Source organism: Pleuronectes platessa, chromosome 14, assembly GCF_947347685.1.
Source record: "Pleuronectes platessa chromosome 14, fPlePla1.1, whole genome shotgun sequence".
Taxonomy (NCBI): Eukaryota; Metazoa; Chordata; class Actinopteri; order Pleuronectiformes; family Pleuronectidae; genus Pleuronectes; species Pleuronectes platessa.
This window is the reverse complement of record NC_070639.1, coordinates 6,693,826-6,708,411: the sequence shown is the minus strand read 5'-3', so window position 1 is coordinate 6,708,411 and position 14,586 is coordinate 6,693,826. Positions and strand designations below refer to the sequence as shown.

General features: G+C 41.2%; 2 protein-coding genes across 5 annotated transcripts in view; one reads left to right on the top strand and one right to left on the bottom strand.

The window, feature by feature from the left end:
• The window catches only part of usp9 (ubiquitin specific peptidase 9), a 37,044-nt gene extending 29,397 nt beyond the window's left edge, over window positions 1-7,647 (top strand). For 2 of the 4 annotated variants that reach the window (XM_053440308.1, XM_053440306.1), the window contains 10 exons: window positions 27-252; window positions 356-485; window positions 629-814; window positions 1,106-1,326; window positions 1,431-1,519; window positions 1,836-1,992; window positions 2,271-2,483; window positions 3,266-3,295; window positions 4,385-4,483; window positions 5,392-7,647. In XM_053440308.1, the coding sequence (XP_053296283.1) occupies window positions 27-252; window positions 356-485; window positions 629-814; window positions 1,106-1,326; window positions 1,431-1,519; window positions 1,836-1,992; window positions 2,271-2,483; window positions 3,266-3,295; window positions 4,385-4,483; window positions 5,392-5,721 (1,681 nt within the window). In that variant the 3' untranslated portion in view covers window positions 5,722-7,647. Of the gene's footprint in view, window positions 1-26; window positions 253-352; window positions 486-628; window positions 815-1,105; window positions 1,327-1,430; window positions 1,520-1,835; window positions 1,993-2,270; window positions 2,484-3,265; window positions 3,296-4,384; window positions 4,484-5,391 lie in introns of all 4 variants that reach the window. The other 2 variants (XM_053440307.1, XM_053440305.1) reach the window with 1 other exon arrangement.
• A 1,819-nt stretch (window positions 7,648-9,466) lies between these two features.
• Window positions 9,467-13,433, bottom strand: rpl8 (ribosomal protein L8). Its single transcript, XM_053440303.1, has 6 exons — window positions 13,347-13,433; window positions 11,902-12,045; window positions 11,663-11,804; window positions 10,877-11,095; window positions 10,606-10,721; window positions 9,467-9,662 (listed from the first exon to the last, which is right to left on the bottom strand). Exons 2-6 carry the CDS (start codon window positions 12,037-12,039, stop codon window positions 9,504-9,506), a joined length of 774 nt encoding a protein of 257 aa, XP_053296278.1. The 5' UTR covers window positions 12,040-12,045; window positions 13,347-13,433; the 3' UTR covers window positions 9,467-9,503.
• Window positions 13,434-14,586: the final 1,153 nt, after the last annotated feature.

Below are 14,586 nucleotides of genomic sequence, written 5' to 3'. Positions count from 1 at the left end.
TCACGTCATTCTCCAACTCCCTGTAGGTATGATGCCCTCTGCATCCTGCTGAGACACAGTAAGAATGTACGCTATTGGTTTGCACACAACGTTCTGTTTGCTTACCCTAACCGGTTCTCCGAGTACCTGCTTGAGTGCCCGAGTGCTGAGGTCCGTGGAGCATTCGCCAAGCTCATCGTCTTCATCGCTCACTTCTCCCTGCAAGATGGCCCCTGTCCCTCCCCCACCGCCTCGCCTGGACCCTCTACTCAGGTCGGTGTCAGACTAAAGCCGAGGGGAAAATGTCTTAAATAAGATTTCAATCACAGTTTGTCAATGAGTGGTTTCTTTTTTGTTTTCCGTGTTTGTGTAGCAGGGCTGTGATAACCTCAGTCTAAGTGACCACCTGTTAAGAGCTGTACTCAACCTGCTCAGAAGAGAGGTGTCTGAACACGGCCGTCACCTGCAGCAGTACTTCAACCTCTTTGTCATGTACGCCAACCTGGGTAAGGACTACAAACTCATCACCCACCTGTCAAGTACATCTGTTCCTCTGTGAATTTGTATAAGAAAAGTTTATATAAAAATATGATTGATCGTTCTTTGACGTAAAATGCTACTTTTTGTCTCACTACTCATACATACGTAGGTTTGGCAGAAAAGACTCAGCTGCTGAAACTTAACGTTCCTGCCACTTTCATGTTGGTCGCTTTGGACGAGGGTCCCGGCCCTCCCATTAAATACCAGTATGCTGAGCTGGGCAAGCTCTATACTGTGGTTTCCCAGCTGGTCCGCTGCTGTGATGTCTCCTCGCGCATGCAGTCCTCCATCAATGGTGAGTGTATCTGAGTTTTCAGCAGCAAAAATTGTGATATGAACTCAGCTGATGTGAGGCAGTAATAACGTGTGAAACAGCATCTGGGTAGTGGTGCTGAGAGTTGGAGCCCAATGACGATTCTCATCCTTGCTCAGGATCTAGTGACTGACAAACCAGCCACTCTGAGCCTCTGCGTTGTGTTGCCAGAACTTGGAGCTGAGGGCTTGGGAATGAAGAATGAAGGAAACTAATTTGCTGTAAATCTCAAATTTGAGTTTCTCTAAATTAATTTTACTCTACCTTTGCCAGGTAACCCTCCTCTTCCTAACCCGTATGGGGACACCAACCTGACTGCCCCAGTGATGCCTGTGCAGCAGCTGGTGGGAGAGATCCTTTTTGTGCGGACCAGCTACGTGAAGAAGATCATTGAAGACTGCAGCAACTCTGAGGAGACTGTGAAGCTGCTTCGCTTCAGCTGCTGGGAGAATCCTCAGTTCTCCTCCACTGTGCTCAGTGAACTGCTCTGGCAGGTAAATGCCTCATTTGCTCTGATGACAAACATCAGTATTTTTGTTGGTAGTTCACTTGCATATTCTTCAATGAGTCTACGTTGAGTTATACGTGTTGTGTGCAGGTGGCGTACTCCTACACCTATGAGCTGAGGCCTTACCTGGACTTGCTGCTACAGATCCTGCTCATCGAGGACTCGTGGCAGACACATAGGTCAGTGTGTCCATTGTTAGTGCTGGGTTGTAATGCCTCCACACTGGCTGCAGCTGCGGTCATAGTTTAGGTTCAGATTGTCCGTCCACGTGAATCTCACTGCAAAATGTTTACTTAGACTCAAGGAAAAGTTGATCTGGATTAAGTTGCAAAAGATTAAGATCACTGACCTCTCAAAACTTGGTCTGATGAACCCGATATATCAAGAAGGTTTAATGGAATTTCTCAAAACTTGCCCAATTTGACTGGATGGAGGAGGCATAAACCTGTGAGGCTGTAATTCTAAATTTCCTCTCTCTCTCTGTGGTTTGTGCAGGATCCACAATGTGCTGAAGGGAATTCCAGATGATCGAGATGGTCTTTTTGACACCATCCAGCGCTCCAAGAACCACTATCAGAAGCGGGCCTACCAGTGCATCAAGTGCATGGTGGCACTGTTCAGCAACTGCTCTGTCGCTTATCAGATCCTACAGGTACAATACTCACATGGACATGTCATGTGACTAACATATGGCATGAAATTAGTGTATGATTTAATATTTGCTAGATAATTTAGGAACAATCCTGTTTTTAGAACCAGTTGTTTTTCCTTGAACACCATTCATTTATTTTTTCCTATACTACATACATCGCCACCATAAATGAGACCCAATGATCTCATCGCTGCTCATGTCAGCCCAACAATAAAACAGTCAAGAAACTGCCTGCTGCTTCATATATGCTCATCAGAATGTTCTCCGTGTTCACACAGAGTAATGGTGACCTGAAGCGAAAGTGGACGTGGGCAGTCGAGTGGTTAGGGGACGAGCTGGAGAGGAGGCCATACACAGGCAACCCCCAGTACACCTACAACAACTGGTCCCCTCCAGTTCAGAGCAACGAGACCTCCAATGGATATTTCCTGGAGCGTTCGCACAGTGCACGCATGACACTGGCCAAGGCCTGTGAACTCTGTCCTGAAGAGGTAAAGCCATTGACATCATACCCTACACAATGTCTCATTTCACATTATCTCTTGGTGTTTACGATCGTGCTTAGAGAACCAATCTACAGCATTATCTAAAGCTAAAGGACACTATTTCTAGCTAAGGGACTATTTTCTAACCTTTAAGTAGGTATATCCGTGATGTACAGTGAAAAACATCAGTATTGAAGGGGTCTTTCTGTTACATGCAAAGAACCACAGGACACATGAATATTTAACATGATTTAAAAACGCCACAGGAAAACGTAACCCATGTTGGCATGGTAAAATGTAAACAACTGTGTACAGTGGTGACCGTAACAGAAAAATCCCATAGAAATACTGAGTGACAGAGCTGATGAGCTTAAACAGCCTGAACATGATCGTCATCACGTCACCACACAACATTACATGACCAGTATCTAACTGGGTTGCATTTACATAAAGTATTACTAAGGGCACGAATTGACTTGTACCAGAAAGTGTATTATCACAAATTTATTTATGATAATCTTATAATATTTGTATCATTTTAAATGAAATGTTTGATGTGATTTTTAACAATTTTACATAGATTAATGAATAGACTTCATGATTGATTGGTACATTTATTTGGACCCATTGACATGTTAACGATGCTAAAAATGTGTTTTATTGATTCATAGCTGCATTCAAATATTTGTAGCTTTATGTTTTGTTTTAACATAAAAGAAGTTACTTGTATTTTTATGTTGACAAATCCATTCAAATGACCCACTTCTCCTGTAATATTCTATACACAGCTCAAGTGTACTCAGGAAAGCCCAGGGAAGGTCAGTATTCCAGGCACCACGACATTAAGGAAGGAAGGAAATGAAAAATAAAATTTGATAAAATAATTTGCAGTGAACATTTGGCCAGTGTTTAGGCTTCCAAGTCATCAGTGCTAGAGAAAAGTTAAACTACCAGAAATCAACTTGACAATTACTGAAAGCAAAATGTTATACAAGTTTGGATACAAATATTATATATAAAGTTAAGAACAGGAGGTCAGAGTGAGGCTGTTTATACAGACTGCTCTAAAAAGTGTCTGTCCCGGGCACCATTCTGACACTTTAAAGGTTCACTGAGAACCAAGAATATTCGTGATTGGGGTGAAATGAGGACCAAAATAGGACTTCAACATTATATTTTGTTAACATGAAGGTCACACAACCCTCAGCTGTCAATTACAGTTTTCAGGTGATATATCAAACTAATTATAGATGAAACGATGGCACATGACTTTTTGAAATTTAAAATTTAGTTGTAATCCTGTCTCTTCTTTAAGCAATACTTCCAATACATATCTTTCCCTTTTCTTGATCAAATCACTAAGAGATAAAACAATAAAGTTAGCATATTCAATCTTAAGCTAAATAGATTTATAAGACAGAGGTAAAACAACATGAGCTTTTATAAAGTCCATGTTACACACAATACTGTGTACGTTACCACATACATATATGTAGAAATAAACTTAACATTAGAGGTAGCATCAGGCTCTTGAATTTTGTGATCTTTTAAAATTCAGACAACATTAAAAATACAAGTTATCATTTGAACTGAAAGAACATCTCCGGTTGAGATTCCTGTGCAATTTGTGTTTAGCTCAGTTTCTAAATATCCAGCAGCCCTCTGCTGAGAGGAAGCTCTCGGGTGTAGAATCCACCCACACACTCATTTAAGCCTCATTTACTAGATAAAGTAACACAGTTTCAAATTTGACCATCCCACGCTCACTGAAATGACGAAGCTTGAAATCATACCCACTGCCTTATTCACATAGATGAGGATTTCCTACTTAACACATTTATATTTTTGAAAATTATTTCCTTTAAACATTGACCTTAAATTAAGTTATTTATTCCAACATCCTCCAGGAGCCGGATGAACAGGAAGCACCTGATGATCAAGACTCCTCCCCACCCGAGGACACGTCTCTGTACCCACATTCTCCTGGAACCACCCAGTTTCAGCAGGTAGCGTCCTGATGCTGGGACGGTCGTATTTACCGTTTGTGTCTCACGCAGAAAAACAGAGAGTAGGAACATGGGAAGTTGCGTCTATCCCCGTAGTCTCTCATATACCATGAATAGTGCTAGTAACCATGGCAACAAATGGTCTTTTCCTCCATGCTGAAGTGTTATTTGGTGCACAAGTCGTCACAAAGTCATTTTGTGGTTAAACGGCACACGACAGCAACTTTTAAATATTGAAGGAAAGCGTCACCCGCTCTTGTGTTTTAATGAAGTTCAGTTTTTAATAAAGAATAAGTTGCTAATATTATATAATGTTCATTTGTTCAGGACGAACATCAACTGATGCCACATATTTTCTGTCCCTAGGCGGCCAACACGTAAAACTCCACAATTAACTGCTCTGATGCACACTCTTGTTACAGTTTATGGTTGGTGATATAATATCTGACAATTCTACATAAAAGTGTCTAAAACCAATAGACCTATGTTATGTATGTCGATTTGTTTCCAACAATGTTAAAAACCCAGAGAAATCCACAATATCATTCAAGGTTACAGGACGTTTCATTCCGGTCGCCTTTTAATTGTAATATCTGCTTAACCAGTGGCTTTGTCTCTGCTTTATTTCAAACAATGCTTGTATTGGTCACTCGTAATGTATCCCAATTATTCATTATAACATAAATAAAACATCACCTCATCTTTGAACGTGATTGGTGAGTTACATCATGTAGATTTTCATCAGAAATGGTGAAGACAAGAACTCATGATCCCACGCTGCTTCACAACAGCATCAAACTACAGCTGTTTTCAGACATGCACTGCACTCTGCCGCTTCTCAGCGTTTCACATGCTATTTACAGTTTGGTTGTTTCTAGTTGCTGATTTTCCTTTCTCCTCCCGCACAGAACAACCATCCTCATGGTCAGCCGTATACCGGACCTGCTGCTCAGCACATGAACAACCCCCAGCGTCCTGGTCCTGCCTCTGCCCCAACCCCCGGCCCGACCCAGACCACCACCCCAACCCCCACCACCGGCCCTGGCCCAAGCCCAAGCCCAAGCCCAGGCCCAGGCCCTGGAACAGGATCTGGACCTGGACCCGGATCTGGACCCAGTCCTGGCCCAGGCCCGAGAGCACAAGAGAACTGGGAGAGCACTGAGGAGGTCAGCCCTGCCCCCGCCCCCGCTCCAGCCCCTGCCTCCACGACCCCGGCACCTGCCCCGCCTAAGGAATAACAATCCCTCCCCTCCTCTGCTGTGCCTCGAGCCTCCATCGTCTCGCTCTCCTTCCTCTCATCCTTTTGGTCGACAGAGCTCCTCATCGGGCCTCTCTCTCTCTTTCTCTCTCTCTGGACCCCAGGGCAGGGCAGAGCCGGGCCTCCCACCCCCCCCCCCTCCACCCACTCCAGGGCGCGTCTGTCTCGCTCCCGTCAGCCTGAGGGAGGCGCTCTTCCCTGGCCTGGGGCTGCCTGAACGTGTGACAGGGCCCTGGCAGTTTGGCTGCAGAGGCGAGGGAGTGGACAAGAGTTCTAATAAAGAAAAACAAATTAAAGTCAGAGCTGACGATGCTGATGCGCTTGTCTACACGACGAAAAGGTGTACATAGTATCTTAATGTTTTTGACTGTTCAGGTCCCCCAGTAGCATAACTCTGTGTGGTTTGCTGTTGGGAGATGTTGCAGATATTATAAAAAACAAAAATGGATATTATAAATAAGAAAAAAGCCCCAAAAAACTGTAAGAAGACAACAACTCTTTGTTTTATCACCCATGCTCGGCAGTAAAGTTTGTTCTACCATCGGACGGTTACTGGTCATTCAACTGTAGAAAGATGCATTGTTATTATCATAATTAATATTATTATTCTTAAGCTCCTTGGTGACTTTCTGTCCCAAATCAACTCACGAGCTGTGGTTGGTTTTATTGTGAGATATGGAATGGTTGGGTGGACTTCTACGGTGTTTGGTTGATGTGAAAAAGCGGTGATGCAACATTGTTCTGAAACTCATTGCCTTTCTTTTTCTTTTTTTTTTTTCTTTGTTTTCGTTTCTTTTGTTCTGGTAATTAATTCAATCCTTTTTGAAGCTCTAGTTAATATGCTGTAACATTTAGCATGGCTTCTCACCAGAATAGTGTAGCCCAAGGGAAGACTTGTGATCATAACAACCTGAAGCTGTTCTTAATCCACATCTCCAGAGGGGTGTCCTTACCCTTAGGTTTTTTTTCTTGCCTTTTTTTCTTTTTCTTTTATGTGTTATTTTTTTTTCTACTCATCTACCCAATCTACAATGAGGGCGATATTTTGAACCGATGTATGAATAAGTGGCTTTTCAATTGCTCATCATAATCCGACGACTTTACATTTGGCAGCCAGTTTTGATGGGATAGACAGCTTAGCTTTCATCTATAGGAATTCTGACAAATGAAAACACATATGCAACAGAATTGCTGCACCGGGCTGATCTGGTGTATAATAGACTGTGTGGTTTGCTTCTGTCTCTTCAATAGAGCCTAGTTGTAGACAGACTTGTTGCCCATCGGCTTCCTCTCCGCCATGGAGCCGGTCAGGCTTTTGCGCCGTCTGGCTGTGGTTCGGGATGAAGCGGCCGATCCTGAGCGCCAGCGAGACCCTCGTCCTCTCGCTCCATGGAGATTAGGTTCCACAGCGGGGTCCGTAATGTAAGAATAGCAGCTGGTTAGTCACGTTTCAACTCGAGCTAACTTGTAATTCTGTAGGAGTAAAAGGTAAACATCAGTAAATACTGTATTTAATTGGTAACTTGAATGCGTGTATTTTTTGAATTTTTTTTCTTCTTTTTTGTCTAAAACATACCAAATACTCCTGCAAATGAAAATATTCTGCCCACCGTATTATATTTAAATATTTTGCTCTTATTTTATAGAATTTATTTTGTTGTATTTCACTAAAAATAGAATTTGATTTAAGAGGAACATTTTTGTCCTTGTGTTATTTTTAAAGAAGATATTGACTGTACAGAGTTCTGCGCCCTGTTTTTTGCCGACTTTTGTTTTGGCCATGGTGTGACGTTGAATTCTGGAGCTACAGTCGCGATGTGGACTTTCACTTTGTGAGGTTTTTTGTGCACAGAAATATAACAAAAAAAAGCATTGCGCCCTTAGCAAATAAAGAACATGGAATCTTGCCTGTGTCTCATTTTTACTCGTGGAAATCCACCAACCAACTGTATAATAAAACACGAGCAGCAGCTGACGGTTCTTTTCATTACTGAGTCATTGTTGTGATGAAGAAAAATGCTGTTCAGTTTCAAAATGTCAATGTGTGTGCAACAAGAGGAGTTGCTGATTTATTTCTTGAAAAGTGCTATTTAAGTGAAAATGTTGTATTATTGTTTATTGTATCGCTCAAGTTGACATATTTAATATACGTATGTGCAAAACCCAAAGATCTGAAGTTATTGTTAAGGTCCAAGGTTTGAGAAGCTTCAACCATCTTTTATTGTTATTATTTTGGGCTTGCTAACTACCAAAAATACTTGTTAAATATTGTCAGTTCAATTCTAGGTAATTTCAGCTCTGATTGAATAGCTCGATGGATTATCTCTCATGGCTCCACATTTAAATTTAGATTTACCTGGTTGTTGTGACAGCAACTAGGTTTCAGGCTCTGTTATTAGATGGACTATTAGACTGGATACAGCTGATGTTTTGGTTGGGACTGATCATTTTGGAGGTTAGTTTGTGGTGGTGTTGAGCTGTTATTTTGTCTGTCATTTAAGCAGCACCACATACTCCCAAATGTCCGTAAAAGTGATTTTACATGAACTGAACCATATCACCTTCATGAAAATAGAATTTACTGCAGCACCATCGTATTAGAAGTCATTAGTTTGAGCTCAGTGTTCCCAATAAACTGCAAATTAAATGTGACGTCTGAAATAAGGGTTTAACGAAGGATAAAAAACTGAGCATATCTTGAAATGTGCCAGTTCAATCCAGAAATCCAAATATTTATGGATTACACCTAAACGATTCAAAGTCAAGCAGTCTTTTTTTTTAATTATTTGTCTCAACTTTACGGAAATAATTTAATAAATGACTGGATTTTGTGTTTAACAGCCTGAACTACAAGAAATAAATCAGCTTTCCTGCTACACATCATTATCAGTGAAATCTCTTTAGCTGCTTCATGTCTCAAAAACTAATGGAAATCTTAATGACTGTAGAGAACACTGTCTGAGTAGATCCAGGATTCAATTTTATTTTATGAGCTTCCCCCAGTGTTCACACACTCAGCAAGAGGTTTACTAGAAAGACAGTTAAAACTAATGCAGCTCTTCATTGCTGCAGTAAACTCTTCCAATACCTTTCGATGTTTGTGCGTCCATCACTGAAAAAGATTGAAGGGCTGATCCAATGGGAAAAGGTGAACTTGGTAATGTCATGGAAACAGATACACTGACCTTTATTCAGATGTGCCACTTTATTTTTTTACTGTTGATTCTGTCTCTTGTTTGATTCCCTTACTAACTTTTAAATATATTGCTTTGTCCTTTACTTTATAGTCTTACTATGCAAGTGCTCTGTAAGTCAACACTACAGGCACCAGTGGTTCAACCCCAGTCTCCCCATCAGCTTAACAATGTCCTTCGGTAGTATACTGAACCCCAAACTACCTCTGTATGAATGTTTGACTGGGTGAAAAACACTGACAATTTACATTCAAACATGCTCCTCATGAGGTTCCTAATTACAGGGATTTACAGCTTTAAGGTTTTCTATGGTCACCACTGAGTACAGAATATAAGGAACACGAGAGGTGGCCGATAGCATCAGTGCAACACCCACTAAGTTATGTTAAATCAATACTGTGCAGCTCTAAGCTACAGTGACATGAAATAAAGCACAGGAAACACTATTGGTCTTAACAGCAGCTCTAGAATTAACAAATTAGACACGTCCCGTGTGTGTGTGACCCCTGAATGAATCAAAATGAAACAGACTCTTTTGGAACACGTTTTATTATCAAGAAACTCAGATTTAGTTCTCCTTCTCCTGGACGGTCTTTGTTCCGCGCAGTCTGCCTGTACGACGGGCAGCAATAAGACCGACCTTGCGACCAGCGGGTGCGTCTCTTCTGATAGTTGAGGGTTTACCAATATGTTGATGGTTACCACCACCGAAGGGATGCTCAACAGGCTGCAGGGAGAGATAAAGAGAAAGAGCGCGTCAGTCTGAGCAATCTCGTTATGTTACATGTAACTGTACGTTGGAAACATGATCCAGCCTCTGTGTCCTGGGTGGAACAAATAACGTCTGACCTGCTGGATACATAATTTACTGACGCACAAACAAGCTACCAATATAAAAAATGTCAAACCCGAGTACCCTTCACATTTTAAAGTCCTGGAATGAAATTTATTTTACAAAACCTCTTACAACATTTGGACCTCTTGTTCCTATCATTATAGTCTGTCTCAGCTGCAACTAATTCAATTTCTGAAATTGAGGTAGATCCCATTTCCCCCTGAACTATTTGTCATATGTCTCGTATTGTCAGTAACTGATGAAACAGAAAAATCACTGTTCTGAGCAAATTAAAGAAGTTGAACTTTTACTGCTGGTGGGATCAATACTTCTCATTGGACCAAAATAGTCATGCGACAGTTTTAAGATTGAAACAGCTACTTCGAAATAATTTGATCAATTGAAAGCGTAATATTTTCAATAGTTTGTCCAAACTTAAAATGGAATAATGTATCCTGTATCATGATTAGAGATTGACTTGTTAGCATCACACGATTTCAGAATCGTTAGTTAGGTACCAGGTGGAAACAAGATGTAGACAATGTATTATTAGCTCCTTGAACATATCTGCATCTCTCCTTCCTGCAGTGTCACTGTACAGAAGCTGCTGATTTTCCGCTGCATTATTATAATTCCCTGCATTTCTAAAATATATTAAATTATTCAGGTCCCTCATTACCAAGCTTTTCTCCAGATTCTGCAAACATGGCAAAACAGGACCTATAACTAAGTCTAACCCCAACAGTGACTCGTCAGCTGTGACTGTTGACAGAATCTGTTTCAACTGCCAGGCATCATGGGTAATTAGAGTTTCTGTGTGCTCGTGTTGACTTACGTTCATGGCCACACCACGGACACGAGGCCAGCAGTTCCTCTTGGCCTTGTACTTGTGGTAGGCACGACCGGCCTTCAGGATGGGTTTGTCAATACGACCACCTCCAGCAACCACACCTGAAACACACGGAAGGGCCGGTCAGACTTCTCTGGTAAAAAGGCATACCACAGTTCAAACTGTTGAACCCTACAGTCGTCGCTCTATGGATGTTAAGTAAGGCAGTGGTGGCTGTGAGGAAACATCAGCTCCAGCAGACACTCAAGCTTCTTACCAACAACAGCTCTGTTGGCAGAGTGGATGACTTTCTTGGAGCCTGATGGCAGCTTGACTCTGGACTTCTTGGTCTCGGGGTTGTGGGAGATGACTGTGGCGTAGTTTCCTGAAGCGCGGGCCAGTTTGCCTCTGTCTCCGGGTTTCTCCTCCAGGCAGCAGATGATGGTTCCCTCAGGCATTGTGCCGACTGGCAGGACATTCCCGATGTTCAGCTGAGCTGTGGGATAAAACATGTTGAGGCCCAAGCTTCACAATAAAACACTATCCAGTACATTCTTAAAGAACAAGCTGCTTTCTTAGGATTAATTGAACAATCTCCTGCTGCTTTTGATGCCACCTCTTATTGACAGACATGTTTATAACTTAGCCAAATTGACATTCATCTGATGATTGTCTCTATTTAATAATGAACTGAAAAGTTCATCATACTATCCAAGTGGAAAGGGTGATGTCCTCAAATGTTTTGTCCAAGCATCAGCCCAATCAGCAAAAAATTAATAAAAATGGCCACGCTTCACGGGACCGGTGAAGTCAAACCACTCACAGGTCAGTGTAGACCAGGTAAAATATCAGTAATATTGTGTCGTTTATCAAAATCCACATCATATCACAAGATAAAGTCAAGTGCATTGCTTTACGTTAAGCTTGGTAAACAGACTAACAACGTCTAGTTTAGCCTCTGACAGTTGATCTATGTTTAATTGCATTATGTATAATACATCTATGAGGTAATGGAAAACCATATCTGAAAATGTGGCATTATCTAAGAGTCTACTTCTCTTACCCTTCTTGCCGCAGTAGATGAACTGTCCAGTGTGGATGCCCTCAGCAGCGATGAACAGCTCCGTCCTCTTCTTGAAGCGGTACGGGTCACGGAACGCCACTTTGGCCAAGGGAGCACCACGGCCGGGGTCATGGATGATATCCTGAGGAGACCACCAGAATAAACCAAGGTTTGTACACACAAACAAAAACCAGAGAGACAATAACTCACTGCTACAAGTAATCAGACTCCTCGCTTACCTTCACAATCCCCTTGATGTATCCATGACGTTCAGCGAAGTCAATGTGGCGGAGTTTAGCGGCACCCTTCCTGTGCTTCACATGGGCTTTGAACACGGAGCCCGCACCCTTTCTCTGTCCCCTGATCACACGACCCATCGTGTACTGAAACCAGACAACACAAAGTTATGTTTAAGACTTTTACAACCATTAAAACCACATTAATATAGCCAGAGGCAGTGAGATAAGGCCTAAAATGGGGTCCGAAGTGCACAAATTGATAATTTATACGATTATTATCACTTTCTGCCATAGCTGATATTGCTGAAACAATTATGTTACAGCCTACTTTTAATGTTCTGGGGGTCCCAGGAAGTAAGAATCTCCAAACAGCATTACCGTTAAAACTATTTCCAGCACGATTTAACAACTATTTTCCAATTCAAAAGACTCAAACTGCAGGTAATGGAGGCAAATGCAAGCACCAAGGCTCAAATAACAAACATAATACTTCTACACTAAACGAATGAAGATTAAAATACAACACCAATCTCCCCGTCTGAGCACGAAACAGGAGAAAGATTAGAACATAAACTGCAGAGAACGCCAATCAGACTTCAGGCAACTTGACATTAAAGTGAAAAGTACAGCTTAAATACCAGTAAATACTTTAGAGACTGAACCAACAATTTAAGATGTATACCCTGACCTCCCCACATTATATAATGATTCAAAACTAGATGTAATTCATACAGCATGAATTCATCCACATTCCACAACAATGTTTGTTTACTACACTGGTGTACTGAAAAAACTAGAAATGAAATTCTTGCTACTTCTTTAGTACTGTGAAGGGAGTAGTGTCAGTAGTTCCACACTTTCAGACATGCAGGCGACTCGTATGGGACAGTTTGACACTTGTAATTCCCATTCAGGTCATCAAGTACTGTTACTCGATTTAAATACAGAGTCACCATCAGAGGTTTCACTTCGAAACGATATGAAGCGCAGTTAAAACCCACATGTTCAAAGTAAATAGTACGTTTCCAGCTATAGTTAGCCTACCAAGCTAGCCTAGCCTAGCCTAGCTTGGTATAAAACGTAACGGACCACGTTTGGTTTGAAGTGTAAAGTCACCCAACAGATAAAGCTGATGTTAAATTAAAAACACAGTAGACGTAGTTGTCTCCAGCATCACTCAGCGGCTCTTTCACAGTCTATGTCCGGTGAGAAGCGGCTCTGAGGCCGGGGCCGGCGGCCGCATCACAACGCTGATGCTGCGCCATGTCACTAACCTGCTCCTCACAAATAACCGCGTCATTAACACAACTCGGGTTAAAATACTGCGAGGATCTGATTCTGGTTCATTTACTGCACATGTAAAAGTGAATGTTTGTAGCGGATGATGCGAGGAAACTAAGATTTAACACAGATTAGCATTAGAGATTCAGAATGTCGGTTCATACCTAAACTCCGCTGACGGAAAGAGGAAGCGCAAAGGCCAAGCACAGGTTTTCTTCCGGAGAAACTACCTAGGGGCATGATGGGAGTTGGAGTCAAACGAGCAGTAGCCCTGTTAAGGAAGAGCAGTATTTTTAAAACTAAAGTACAAGACCGGAGTGGGACTTGTTTTTGTTTTACACAAATAAGGTTAACAAACTGCCTTTTTCCTTTAGGAATATAAACTAAAATATAAACAGTCTTTGATTTATATTTGAGAAACTTCATTATAAAACGTCGCCAAGAAAATAGATACCCAAACCACTGCCAATTTGATCATATAATTCTTGTATTATTTCATTATTATTTAAAACATCAAAAATGTCTTGAGCCGTGACATATTTAAAATGTTCATCAGTGTTTGTCTGTTAATTAGCAGGAATTTGTCACAATAACTAAATATCCATGAAAATTTGAAGGGTGTGATATGGGTCAGGAGAGAATCCATTTATTTCTTGTCCCGATCTGGACCTGAATCCAGATCCAGGATTATCTTTGAATATTTCCTTGATTTCTGAGAATAATTCATGGATCATGATAAATAAATTAGGCATCTCTAGGGGGAAGAAAGGAAGGAAGTTTGTTTTTACAAGATAGAAAATCCATTAAGAACTGGCAAAACTGAATTTTAAATGTGTTTCATTTCCTTGTACCAATAACAACATCACAGCTGCTTAAAACGGATTTAAAATATTTGTGTTGGGCTGAAAATAAAATATCATTATTTAAACATATGTTTTGTATGACCAAAAGTCAAATTCCTTTACCTTTACAAATTTGTTTCTTTAAAAAAAATCTCAAAGATTAAGTGTGTGGTTTTGGTAGAGCTACTTCACAGAGTTGTAGCACATCATGTATTACTTGAAATCTCCTGGTTCCTTCTTTCCAAAGTATTTTCAGGTCTGATTTCACTGGAACGGCTTTTCAGACTCAGTAAAGAGGACAGACGGGAAAATACTGAATAGCTGGACACTGTAGGAAGTAACTAAATCCAAAAGATGGCAGTAATGTCCCACTAAAAGAGGTTGGGCCTTCACAGTGGTAAAGCAGACCCACTGATCTGAGTTCAGCCTTTAAGTTTTCTTGCAGCGACCGGGGATGGATGAAGGTTTCTGAAGGACAATGTCGTGTTGGGTAAGCATCACTGCTGTGCAGCATTTCAACAATCAATCAGAATACAAGTCTCAAAATTAGTATGTGGTTCTT